This window comes from Artemia franciscana, chromosome 19 (genome assembly GCF_032884065.1).
Source record: "Artemia franciscana chromosome 19, ASM3288406v1, whole genome shotgun sequence".
Classification (NCBI taxonomy): Eukaryota; Metazoa; Arthropoda; class Branchiopoda; order Anostraca; family Artemiidae; genus Artemia; species Artemia franciscana.
Window position 1 is genome coordinate 11,021,035 of NC_088881.1, and position 13,591 is coordinate 11,034,625.

The window sequence follows — 13,591 nt, forward strand, 5'->3', positions numbered from 1 at the left end:
ACTGAAAGGCTAGTGTCTATTTAATACATGGGGACCGGCACATCTACCTAATTTTGGTGTTACACTGGAACAAGACGGCTGGAGATGTTTAGGGGAGCGGCAAATGTTACATTAACGGGGAATCACCTTGAACTCGTAAACGCGTAAGTTTTCATATCCTACTTTAATACCATGTCGTAATACTTCGGCTCTTGACACTGCGTCAGAGAATTCCAGTTTTACCGCAGTAGATCTCCCTAACCTAAAGGCATAAAAAAACCAGGGTAGGATATCAGGTGAGTTAATTCAAAATCGATTGGAATTCCCTTCAAGAGGCCGTAAAACTTCTCAGTTTGCACTTTCACACAAGAGCCAGTTATCACTCTGGTTACTGACGAACAGAAATCTTCGGCAACTGACTTATCTATATTGATAATCAGTTTGTCACGTACAGGACGAACACTAGTGATCGATTCATGACCATTTATCTGATCTATCACAGTTTTTCGTTTTATTGGGTCTGAGAGAGTAGTGGGAAGGTTCGACACAACAATAGTAGCATGCGAGTCGGAAATCGCAGGCTATGGCAGTTGTGGGTAATTCAATTCATAAACATCCAGCTTTGTCGCAACGACCTTGAGTATTTTTTCCACACGATTGACCTTTGTAAAAAGCCTAGAGTAAGCCACAGCAGGCAGAATGAGAACCTCGGTGGGAGACTTGATAACCTAAATCGGAATCGATACCTCCTCAGAATCCAATTTCTTAATAAGGTTGAGAATATCTTTTACATTATTTATAGAAGCTATCGCGCTGATGCGCCGTGGGCAATTATCATTAGGCGCAACTTTCGCCCAAAATTCATTTTTTTTTGTTTTAGCAATAACACTGCATTCAAAAAAGTCTATTGTGTGTTAAATATTAACATCGTCTTCAATTCCTTCTTCTCAGTTATTTTGTGCATGGAATTATCCATAACTTGTTTTCAGTAAAATTTAAATGATACAATAGGCTTATATAGGCGTAAATGGCACAGTTGCAGTTGGAAGCAGGGTTGCCAACCTGAACACTATGATTAGGCTTAAAATTACACTTACTTGAAATCAGTTCTAACTGTAATGAAATCAGAGTCCAGTGACGGTCAGTCCAGCGAAAAACTCATATATTATCCAAATAGCAAGTAGATAGCTTGAATCTAGACCAGGTGAATTTGATCCAATACAAAATATTGCGAAATAACTCAATTCTAGCAAGCTTCATAGGATTTAATCTCAAACAAAATATTGCGAAATGACATTCCTGAATTAAATTAAGTTCAAAACACTGAATTAATGAATGTCATGACAGGTCAAGTTCAAAACAGGTGAAATAATTCAGGATGAAACAAGCATCACAGTTCAAATAATCCAAATAAGATGTTATCACTTTGAAAACTAAATGAAGACTTTTTTTAAGTCAAACAATTTATTTGTTTCTTCTAAAGAGGAACAGAACAATACTAAAACGATAGAAATGGAACTAGAATTCCTGGGACTGGTGCGAAGAGTGAAGTAGCAGGCTTGGCCAGTATTGACATCAGCATCAGGACCAAGTAAAGAAGGGAGCATTGTCGCTACAGCTAACCTAGGTTGAAACACTGGAGTGTCAGGTAGGCAATAAGCAAGCAAACTTCTCAAAGCTAGATCCTGGATGCTTTTCCACACATTTTCAAGGATACCACTAGGATTAGCATCACTCGGCTAGCCTTACATGTCTTCTCTATCAATTGGAAGGTCTGCTATTAATCTATTTCGAAGACGGAGCATGCCCATGACTCTTTTAATTATTGAATCGCAGGAATCAGAATTCTGATAATTGGTGCCTACATTCGCTTCTGGGATCTGAGCTGGATAATGAAACTGATTTGATTGACTTTGTTGCATTGTAACAAGTATACATATCATCAAAGAGGTTTTAATATATTCCATTTTTAAAGATTCCTGAAAAGAACTCAGATAGTTTAAAAGTTCAGTAATCCTATAGAACTTTATGGGCAAGGTTGCACAACAGCCTCACAATATTGACTGGACATTTCAGATGAATGATAATTCAAAGCAAATCCAAAAAGAAAAGTCCTGTATTTTTTATTTTAATTGGTCATTTTTAGGGTTCAGACTCTTTCTAAAAATTTTCGAAAAAGTCTTTGTATAACTAGTATTTACCGTTCAGTTGAATTTAAATGGAAATTACTATTTTTATTACGGCCTATTACTATTAGTAACAACTCACCGTAGCACCAAGCCACCTGAGGCCAACACAACTACTTACGCTCCTCCTCCATACTAACCTATTCAAAGCCTCCCTCTTTACACCCTCCCAGGAAGTTCCCATTTCCTTTAACTCTTTCTTTACGACTTGACTCACATACCAACCGTGGATGGCCTGCTTTCCGTTTAGTCTTAGATGTTTGTCCGAAAAGACGATTTTTGTCAATCTATCATACTTCATCCGCAGATCGTTCCCTAGCCACTTTATGTGTTTACTCGTTTTAGCCCTGGAAAACGGGACTGAACCACAATTTTCGTAAAGCCTACTGCTTGAAATACGTTCAGTCAGCCAGATACCCAAAGCAATCCATAGGCAATTTCTCTGGAAAACATCTAGCTAACCTTCCTCCGTCTTTCGGAGCGCCCATGTTTCAGAACCATGCTTGACCACTGTCATCACTGTAGCTTCCAATGTTCTAATCTTGAATCACAGAATCATCATCCTATTTCCAATCCTTTTTTCAACTGTGATCCCGAGCCTTGGCTATTCTACTTTTAACATCTTGACTGCTTCCACCGTCTTTACTAATAATACTACCAAGGTAAGTGAAGCTGTCCAGTTGATCAATCTTTTTGTTATGCAACATCACTTCAGTTATTCATAGCCTTAGTAATTTATACTTCTTAACATTAATTTTCGAACCTATTCTAGCACCCTGAACTGGCAAAACCCTTAAAAGCTTATTCATGTTGCTCAAACTTTCATCTAGGATGCTTAATTCATCACACAATCGAAGTCCATGAAAATTTTTCTTCCCCATTTAATCCAGTGTTCCTCCATTTCGTTTCCTATGTTCCTTAAGACAAAGTCAATCAAAATGACTCATATAAATGGGGATAAACCAAAACCCTAATAAACTCCTGATTTAATTCAAAATTAGCTGCTAGCCCCATTTCCTACCTTAACAGCAGAACTATTATTCTAGTACATGTCACGGATCACTATCATGTATTTGTCTGTTACACCGTACAAGAATAAGAGCTGAGCTAAAACTCTTCTCTAAGCTAAAATTTGATAATATTGTTGCTTGAAAAATATTTTTCAATACATGGTTTATTTAAAAACCTGTTTTTAAATTTTAGCTGTTAATTTAAATTTTAGTTTTATATTTCAGTTGCTTTAGACCGTGGATCGCTCTCTATAAATTACTGCTGAACTGTATCTGATAGTAAACAACTGTTTTCAAAGCAGTTTGACAAAAAAATATTTGAACTTAGATAGTTTTTCAAAGCCTATTTTCTAAATTTTGACTACCACGGTTGGGGTCCACTCTTTACTAAGTTGCAGCTGTTCTTTTTCTGTTTTTTCTTTTTGTAGTTTTGTCAAGGGTTGAATGGATTTTATTTATGCTGATTCATGTTACTATCTGTTTTTTTTTTTAATTTCTAAATTGGTATTTAAATATCAAGTGTGTTTTCACGTCTGAGAAAGATCAAAATGATCAAAAGATCAAAGATAAAAAAAAAGATGAGAAAGGTCAAATTAGAACTTGATCTTACTCTGAGCTACTGCTCCTTTCATTGAAAAAAAGGTTACGAAAAGATGTCAAATAAATTCTATTTGTTAAATTTTTCGGAAGCACAGTTGCTAGAGATAGAACATAAATTGGGCAATTAGCAAAGCATGTGGAAACTTAGCTGTTTCTGACGCTGCTATGAATCTAATTGAAACAGTGCAGTATTTCCCTTTGTTACGGATTTCTTAAAGGCAAAAGGAATAAGCTCAATTTACAAGCTATTTTAAGACTAGTGAATATAAAAAAGAGTGAAGCCATGGAATGGCTTAAACCTTGTTTCCAGTGATCAGAATTTAGTAGTCAAAAACAAATTGTTTTCAATATCGGTACTTTCAAGGGTATCATTTTCTACCACATGCAGCTATTTTCTTCCCAAAAAGCTGCAAGAGGTCGCAATGAATATTTTTACCCCCTTCCTTAAGAGCTTTTAAGAATAACTGGTTTTTACTTTTCGTAGAAAAATACCATTTTTTCACTATTTTTCCTTGAAAAAAATAAAACCAGAAAAATTACCCCCCTCTCAGATTTAATCAAATACATTTTAATCTTCCCCCTATTTCGTGAAAAATAGGAAGGGGCCCATATTCTCGTGAATTGGAGCCGGTGAAAATTCCAAAACTTTTTTCGTAAACTGTCAACTCTGTAAACTAAATCTTGTTCCCGGGGATCATATTTTCAAACAGTTCGTGGTAACAAACTATAGTAAGGAGCGACCCGGCTCAATAGTAAACGAAACTCTAAAAATCGGAATTTTGATGCTAAGAGATACATCAAAAGAATCGAATTTTCATGCTGATTTTAAATATATAAGTTTCATCAAATTTAGTCTTTGTCATCAAAAGTTACGAGCCTGAGCAAATTCAACTTATTTTTGAAAATAGGGGGAAACACTCCCTAAAAGTCATAGAATCTTAACGAAAATCACACCGTCGCATTCAGCGTACCAGAGGACCCTGTTCTCAACCTCCTATCTACAAAATGTGGAATTTCGTATTTTTTTGCCAGAAGACGGATCACGGGTGCGTGTTTATTTGTTTGTTCTTATGTTTTTTGTTTTTTTTTCCCAGGGGTCTTCGTATCGACCAAGTGGTCCTAGAATGTCGCAAGAGGGCTCATTCTAATTGAAATGAAAAGTTCCAATGCCCTTTTTAAGTGACCAAAAAAATTGAAGGGCACCTAGGCCCCCTCCCACGCTCATTTTTTTCCCAAAGTCAACGTATCAAAATTTTGAGATAACCATTTTGCTCCGCATAGTCGAAAACCATAATAACTATGTCTTTAGGGATGACTTACTCCCCCACAGTCTCTGGGGGAGGGGCTGCAAGTTACAAATGACCAGTGTTTACATACAGTAATGGTTATTGGAAAGTGTACAGACGCTTTCAGGGGGATTATTTTGGTTTGGGGTGTGGGTTGAGGGGAGGGGACTATGTGGGAGGATATTTCCTTGGAGGAATTTGTCATGGTGGGAGAGAAACTCAATGAAAAGGGCGCAGGATTTTCTAGCATTACTATAAAAAAACAATGAAAAATAAACATGAAAAAGTTTTTTCAACTGAAAGTAGGAAGTAGCATTAAAACTTAAAACGAGCAGAGATTATAAAGCATATGAGGGGTTCTAAAAATACTTTAGCGTAAAGAGCAGGGTATTTAGGAGGAGATAAATACATCGCTCTTTATGCTAAAGTATGTTTAGTAATTTCAAATACTTATTCTACGACCTTTCTGATTCAGGGGTCATTCTTAAAGAATTGGGATAAAACTTAAGATTTAGTATAAAGAGCGAGTAATTAACAAGGGGACAAACCCCCTCATATAAATAATAAAAATATAAGAATATAAAAGTTTTGTTACGTAAGTTAATTCTTAAGTTATGTATATTTTTTACTAATAAAAACGTTCGTTAAAAGTTAAAGTTCTAGTTAACTTTATAAGTAACAGAAAAATTGGAGGGCAACTACGCCTCCTTCTCCACCCCTTATTTCTCAAAATTGTCTGATCAAAATTAAGAGAAAGCCATTTAGCCAAAAAAAGAATTAGTATGCAAATTTCATTTTAATAATTTGTGGGCGGAGAGCCAAAATCAAACATGCATTAATTCAAAAACTTTCAGAAATTAAATAAAAAAAAACTAGTTTTTTTAACTGAAAGTAAGGAGCGACATTAAAACTTAAAACGAACAGAAATTACTCCGTATATGAAATGGGTTTTCTCCTCCGCAATCCCTTGCTCTTTACGCTAAAGTTTGACTCTTTGCCATGATTCTAATTTTTAAAACAATTAAAAACTTTAGCGTAGATAGCGAGGGATTGCGGAGGTGAAAACCCATTTCATATACGCAGTAATTTCTGTTCGTTTTAAGTTTGAATGTCGCTCCTTACTTTCAGTTTAAAAAAACTAGTTTTTTTTAATTTAATTTCTTTCAGATTAATAATAAGATCACCTTGTCCACTCATTGGAGCTTAACTAAGTCCAGAGAGCTTACAGTGCTTCCGCTTGGACTATCAATCAGTTTTTTTTTTTTTTTAGCCTAGACCTTTATTCTGGAAATCTAGTACACTTAAAAAATGCATTACCGAAGGTAAAAGGGTTTATCAAGAGTTTGAAATACCTTAATATGTGATAAAAGAGTGATTGGGAACAGTAAAAATTATAGAACAGACCCTGTTACACAGGACGTAATAGCCACGTGGTTAGGACCCTTCGCTGAGGCCGGAGTAACTTAATTTCGAATCTTCATTTTGACAATATATATATATATATATATATATATATATATATATATATATATATATATATATATATATATATATATATATATATATATATATATATATATATATATATATATATATATATATATATATATATATATATATATATATATATATATATATATATATATATATATATATATATATATATACATTAATTGATATTCACTTTCTACCGCCGAACAAACGGCGAAAAAAAGAAGAAGAAGGAGACAAACAAAGAAGACAGTTTAGTGATTCACATGCGAAAAATCAGTTTTTCTTGTTGTTCAAGGTTTCTTGTTGGTTCAAGGACTATAAGGTTACTCCTGAAAAACCGGAAAGGCTTAAAATTCAAGAGAAATTTTTCTTCCAGATTAACAGTAACAGCATCGTGTCCCATGAACTTGCAATACTTTCCCATGGATCGTCAACTGTGTCAAATAGAAATAGAAAGTTGTAAGTATCTCTTATTCACAAATGCATCAATATGTATATCTATTGCAGGTTAACTGTTACGGCGTCTTGTCCAATGCAATTACAATTTTTTCCTATGGACAGACAACTATGTATGCTAGAGATAGAAAGCTGTAAGTAACGTGTTGATGCTCTCTATGGATGTATCACGTTACTTCGTATACTAGCTAGTTATGTAGATTTGAACAAGCATGATTTTTGGCCTCTAATAATCAGGTAGGCGTTGATGCTCTCTAGTAATGTAGTAGAACACGTTACTGAGATGCTCCCAGTAACGTGTTGATGCTCTCTATGGATGTATCACGTTACTTGGTATACTAGCTAGTTATGTAGATTTGAACAGGCATGATTTTTTACCTATAGTAATCAAGTAGGCGATGCTTGTGGAATATGAGAAGTGAGATGGTATAACTTGGAACGACGAGATGATCATATTTTCAAGGAATATCTCGTTTTAATAGTAGCTCCTTTGATTTTCAAACCAGGGCTGCGGAGCTGGATAGTGGAGTTGAAGACAACACCATATCGTTTTTGCCAGACCTAAGGATAGCGTTTGCTAAGCTGCTCACAAAAAGGTATCATTAGGGTAAAATTATTCAGGATTATCAATCTGTGATTAAATATATTTTGCATTGCTAATCCTACCTTTGAGGGCAGCATGGTAAATGGTTTTCGGCAATTATTTCGTACGTTTGAAAATGTTGAATACTAACTTTAGGGGTAACAGTGAGAATACACACAACCTACCTTGTTCGAACTTATGAATTTAAGATCTCAGATTCTAGATTTTTGGGAGCACTCACTGTTGAAGAGTCGGTAAAGAGTGGAAGAGTTCGCATTACGCATTGAAGCACTACCAGATCTATATAAATTAATCTACACTTCAGACATGATAAGGAGTATTGCCCAAGATATATTACAGTTTTGAATACAAAAATGTGTGAAAGAAATGTTTTTGGGTCAAACCTCCTTCGTGTAAATGTAATAATCTGAAAATCTTAACTTCAGGTAATCAATTCTAATAAATCAGGAAAATAATATATTAAATCATTAGTATAGAAGTTGCGTACTTTTGAAAAAGAAAATATCATTTGAAGTTAGTGAATATACTTGTTTTTAAAACCTCTAAGAGTTGATATCATTAAATATGATATCATAAAGCCTCTAATGATATCATAAAACCTCTAGAAGTCAGATCATTTTTAATTTTTTTAAAGGTTTAATTTTTAATATATTTTGATTGTTTAATATTTATAATCTTCAAAACTAAAGTTTAATTTACTTTTTCATTTTAAAAATACTATAATTTTCAATCAATACACTTTACAGTGTCTCTCACGCAAAGTTATGCAAGTCTCATGCTCTTATCAAACAGTTCGTGGTAACGAACCGTAGTAAGGAGCGACCCGGCTCAATAGTAACCAAAACTCTAAAAAATTGAATTTTGATATCAATAGCTACATCAAAAAAATCGCATTTTAATGCTGATTTTAAATATATAAGTTTCATCAAGTTTAGTCTTACCTATCAAAAGTTACGAGCCTGAGAAAATTTGCCTTATTTAGGAAAATAGGGGAAAACACCCCCTGAAAGTCGTAGGATCTTAACGAAAATGACACCGTCAAATTCAGCGTATCAGAGAACCCTACTGTAGAAGTTTCAAGCTCCTATCTACATAAATGTGGAATTTTGTATTTTTTGCCAGAAGACAAATCACGGGTGCGTGTTTATTTGTTTTTTTTTTGTTTTTTTTTCCCAGGGGTCATGGTATCGACCAAGTGGTCCTAGAATGTCGCAAGGGGGCTCATTCTAACGGAAATGAAAAGTTCTAGTGCCCTTTTTAAGTGACCAAAAAAATTGGAGGGCATCTAGCCCCCTCCCACGCTCATTTTTTTCCCAAAGTCAACGCATCAAAATTTTGAGATAGCCATTTTGTTCAGCATAGTCGAAAACCATAATAACTATGTCTTTGGGGATGACTTACTCCCCCACAATCCCTGGGGGAGGGGCTGCAAATTACAAACTTTGACCAGTGTTTACATATAGTAATGGTTATTGGGAAGTGTACAGACGCTTTCAGGGGGATTTTATTTTGTTTGGGGGTGGGGCTGAGGAGAGTGGGCTATGCTGGAGGATCTTTCCTTGATTGAATCTGTCATGGGGGAAGAAAAATTCAATGACAAGGGCGCAGGATTCTGTAGCATTACTATAAGAAAACAATGAAAAATAAACATGAAAACGTTTTTTTCAAATGAAAGGAAGAAGTAGCATTGAAACTTAAAACGAACAGAGATTATTACGAATATGAGGGGTTCTAAAAATACTTTAGCATAAAGAGCGAGGTATTTAGGAGGAGATAAATACCTTGCTCTTTATGCTAAAGTATTTTTAGTAATTTTGACTATTTATTCTACGGTCTTTCTGATTCAGGGGTTATTCTTAAAGAATTGGGACAAAACTTACGATTTAGTGTAAAGAGCGAGGTATTAACGAGGGTACAAACCCCCTCGTATACATAATAAAAATATAAGGTCATGAAAGTTTGTTACGTAAGTTAATTCTTAAGTTTACTAAACTTTTTTACTAATAAAAACGTTCGTTAAAAAGTAAAAGTTCTAGTTGCCTTTTTAAGTAACCGAAAAATTGGAGGGCAACTAGGCCTCCTTCTCCACCCCTTATTTCTCAAAATCGTCTGATCAAAACTAAGAGAAAGCCATTTAGCCAAAAAAAGAATTAATATACAAATTTCATTTTAATAATTTATGTGCGGAGAGCCAAAACCAAACATGCATTAATTCAAAAACGTTCAGAAATTACATAAAAAAAACTATTTTTTTTAGCTGAAACTAAGGAGCGACATTAAAACTTAAAACGAACAGAAATTACTCCGTATATGAAATGAGTTGTCCCCTCCGCAATCCCTCGCTCTTTACGCTAAAGTTTCACTCTTTGCCACAATTCTATTTTTTAAAACAATTAAAAGCTTTAGCGTAAGGAGCGAGGGATTGCGGAGGGGACAACTCATTTCATATACGGAGTAATTTCTGTTCGTTTTAAGTTTTAATGTCGCTCCTTACTTTCAGCTAAAAAAATTAGTTTTTTTTTTAATCCTTCTAAAAGCCTGTCTCTGTCTTGACAATGCACAAGAAGCAATGAAGGAATTGTTCATGACAAACTAATTGTGAATTTCAGAAGAATGAAGCTTTGAATGGAGTTGGGGGAAGGATGAGTATGCCCATCCTTTTTGGCTTATTTTAACTATGGTATTCAGAAATAACAGGCATTCTCAAATTGAATCTTGCTCCCTTGTTCTATTGTATACTTTAAGTATCTAAATTTTGATGTCATGACATTATGTCTGTCATTAACCTATCATTAACTAAAAAAAAGATTTACCAAAAATAAAATATTCAAAGAAAAGTCAAGAGCCATACTAACGTAGGATGGGCAGAAATAAAGTCATATAGTATAATTAAGATTAAAATGAACAAAAAATTACCACCAATAAAACAGTTCGTGGAAACGAACTGTAGTAAGGAGCGACCCGGCTCAATAGCAACCAAACTCTAAAAAAATGGAATTTTGATACCAATAACTACATCAAAAGAGTCGCATTTTAAAGCTGATTTTAAAAATATAAGTTTCATCAAGTTTAGTTCTACCCATCAAAAGTTACAAGCCTGAGAAAATTTGCCTTATTTTAGAAAATAGGGGGAAACAAACCCTAAAATTCATAGAATCTTAACCAAAATCATGCCGTCAGATTCAGCGTATCAGAAAACCCTACTGCAGAAGTTTCAAGCTCCTATCTACAAAAATGTGGAATTTTGTATTTTTTGCCAGAAGGCAGATGACGGATGCTTGTTTGCTTTTTTTGTTTGTTTTTTTCAAGGGTGATCGTATCAACCCAGTTGTCCTAGAATCTTGCGTGAGGGCTCATTCTAACGGAAACAAAAAGTTCTAGTGCCCTTTTTAAGTGACCAAAGAAATTGGAGGGCACCTAGACCCCCTTCCCCGCTAATTATTTTCCCAAAGTCACCGGATCAAAATTCTGAGATTGCCATTTCATTCAGCGTAGTCGTAAAACCTTATAACTTTGTCTTTGGGGACGGCTTAGTCCCCACAGTCCCAGTGGGAGGGGCTACAAGTTACAAACTTTGACCAGTGCTTACATATAGTAATGGTTATTTGGAAGTGTACAGACGTTTTCAAGGGGATTTTCTGGTTGAGGGGGGGTTAAGAAGAGGAGGATATGTTGGGGGAACTTTCCTTGGAGGAATTTATCATGGGGAAGAAAATTTCCATGAAGGGCGCGCAGGGTTTTCTAGCATTATTAAGAAAGAACAATGAAAAATATGAAAAAGTTTTTTCAAATGAAAGTAAGGAGTAGAATTAAAATTTAAAACGAACAGAAATTATTACGCATATGATGGGCTCAGCTTCTCTTAATACCTCGCTCTTTACGCTAAAGTATTTTTAGTAATTTCAACTATTTATTCTACAGTTTTTGTGATTCAGGGGTCATTCTTAAGAAATTGGAACAAAATTTAAGCTTTAGTGTAAAGAGCAAGGTACTGACGAGGGGCTGATCCCCCTCATATACGTAATAAAATCATGAGAATACAGAAATTCGTTACGTTAGCTAATTTATAAGTTACGTATATCTAAAAAGATTGGTGAAAAATTAAAAGTTGTAGTTGCCTTTCTAAGTAACCAAAAAATCGGAGGGCAACTAGGCCTCCTCCCCCGCTCTATTTTTTTTTACCAAAATCATTCGATCAAAACTATGATAAAGCCATTTAGCTAAAAAAATAAATATACAAATTTTGTTTTAATTATCATCTGCGGAGAGCCAAAATCAAAACATGCATTGATTCAAAAACGTTCAGAAATTGAATAAAAAAAACAACAAGTTTTTTTAACGGAAAGTAAGGAGCGACATCAAAGCTTAAGACGAACAGAAATTACTTCGTATGTGAAAGGTGCTGATTCCTCACAACTTTAGCGTAAAGAGCGGGGCGTTGATGAGGAAGCAGTCCCTTTCACATACGAAGTAATTTCTGTTTGTCTTAAGTTTTAATATTGCTCCTTACTTTCCGTTAAAAAAAACTTGTTTATTTATTTATTTCAATAAGAGCCACGGCTAAAGATTTGTCCCAGAGGATCGAAAAATCTTCCGCTTACGCAGAAATTAACATAATACTGGTCAATAAAAAAGTATTTCGGTGATTATCTTGATATTCAGCACTTATTTAAAGACGATTGAGACCTGCTTAATAAACTGAAATTAGATTTTAATTTTAATGTTGATTTTAATATAAGTTTCATTAAGTTTAGTTTTACCCATCAAAAGTTACAAGCCTGAGAAAATTTGCCTTATTTTAGAAAATAGAGGGAAACACCCCCTAAAAGTCATATAATCATAACGAAAATCACACCATCAGATTCAGCGCATTAGAAAACCCTACTTTAGAAGTTTTAAGCTCCTATCTACAAAAATGTGGAATTTTGTCTTTTTTTGCCAGAAGACTGATCACGGATGCGTGTTTATCTTTTTTTTTTTTTTAGGAGTGATTTTATCGACTCAGAGGTCCTAGAATTTTGCAAGAGGGCTCATTCTAACGGAAATGAAAAGTTCTAGTTCCCTTTTAAAGCTACCGAAAAAATTAGAGGGCACCTAGGCCCCCTCCCACGCTATTTTTTTCCCAAAGTCACTGGATCAAAATTCTGAGATAGCCATTTTATTCAGCATAGTCAAAAAGCCTTATAACCATGTCTTTGGGGATGACTTGCTCCCCCAAAGTCCCCGTGGGAGGAGCTACAAGTTACAAACTTTGACAGGTGCTTGCGTATAGTAATGGCTATTAGGAAGTGTACGAACGTTTTCAGGGGATTTTTTGGTTGCTGGGGAAGGGTTGAGGGGAGGGGATTATGTAGGGGGGAACTATCCATGGAGGAATTTATCATGGAGGAAGAAAATCTCCATGGAGGGGGCACAGGATTTTCTAGCATTATCTAAAAAAAACAATGAAAAAATAGATATGAAAAGTTTTTTCAACCGAAAGTAAGGAGCAGCATTAAAACTTAAAACATACAGAAATTATTACGCATGTGAGGGTTTCACCCTCCTCCTAATACCTCGCTCTTTACACTTCAGTATTCTTAGCAATTTCAACTATTTATTCTACGACCATAGCGATTCAGCGGTCATTCCTAAGGAATTGGGACAAAATTTAAGATTTAGTGTAAAGAGAGAGGTACTGACGAGGGGGCGAACCCACTCGTATACGTAATAAAAACATATGAATGTAGAATTTCGTTATGTAAACTAATTCGTAAGTTACGTATATCTTATACTAATAAAAACGTTCCTAAAAATTGAAAGTTTTAGTTGTCTTTTTAAGTAACCGAAAATTGGAGGTCAACTAAAGCTCCTCCCCCGCTCCTTTTTCTCAAAATCATTCTATCAAAACTATGAGAAAGCCATTTGGCCAAAAAACTGAATATGCAAATTTCGTTTTAATTATTCATCTGCGGAGAGCCAAAATGAAAACATACA

General features: G+C 34.8%; 1 protein-coding gene across 6 annotated transcripts in view; it reads left to right on the top strand.

Moving 5' to 3' along the window:
* LOC136039284 (gamma-aminobutyric acid receptor subunit beta-like) overlaps window positions 1-13,591 on the top strand; it is a 191,217-nt gene that overhangs the window by 130,735 nt on the left and 46,891 nt on the right. For 5 of the 6 annotated variants that reach the window (XM_065722867.1, XM_065722866.1, XM_065722868.1 and 2 more), the window contains one exon: window positions 6,932-7,014. In XM_065722867.1, the coding sequence (XP_065578939.1) occupies window positions 6,932-7,014 (83 nt within the window). Of the gene's footprint in view, window positions 1-6,931; window positions 7,015-7,062; window positions 7,146-13,591 lie in introns of all 6 variants that reach the window. The other variant, XM_065722870.1, reaches the window with a different exon arrangement.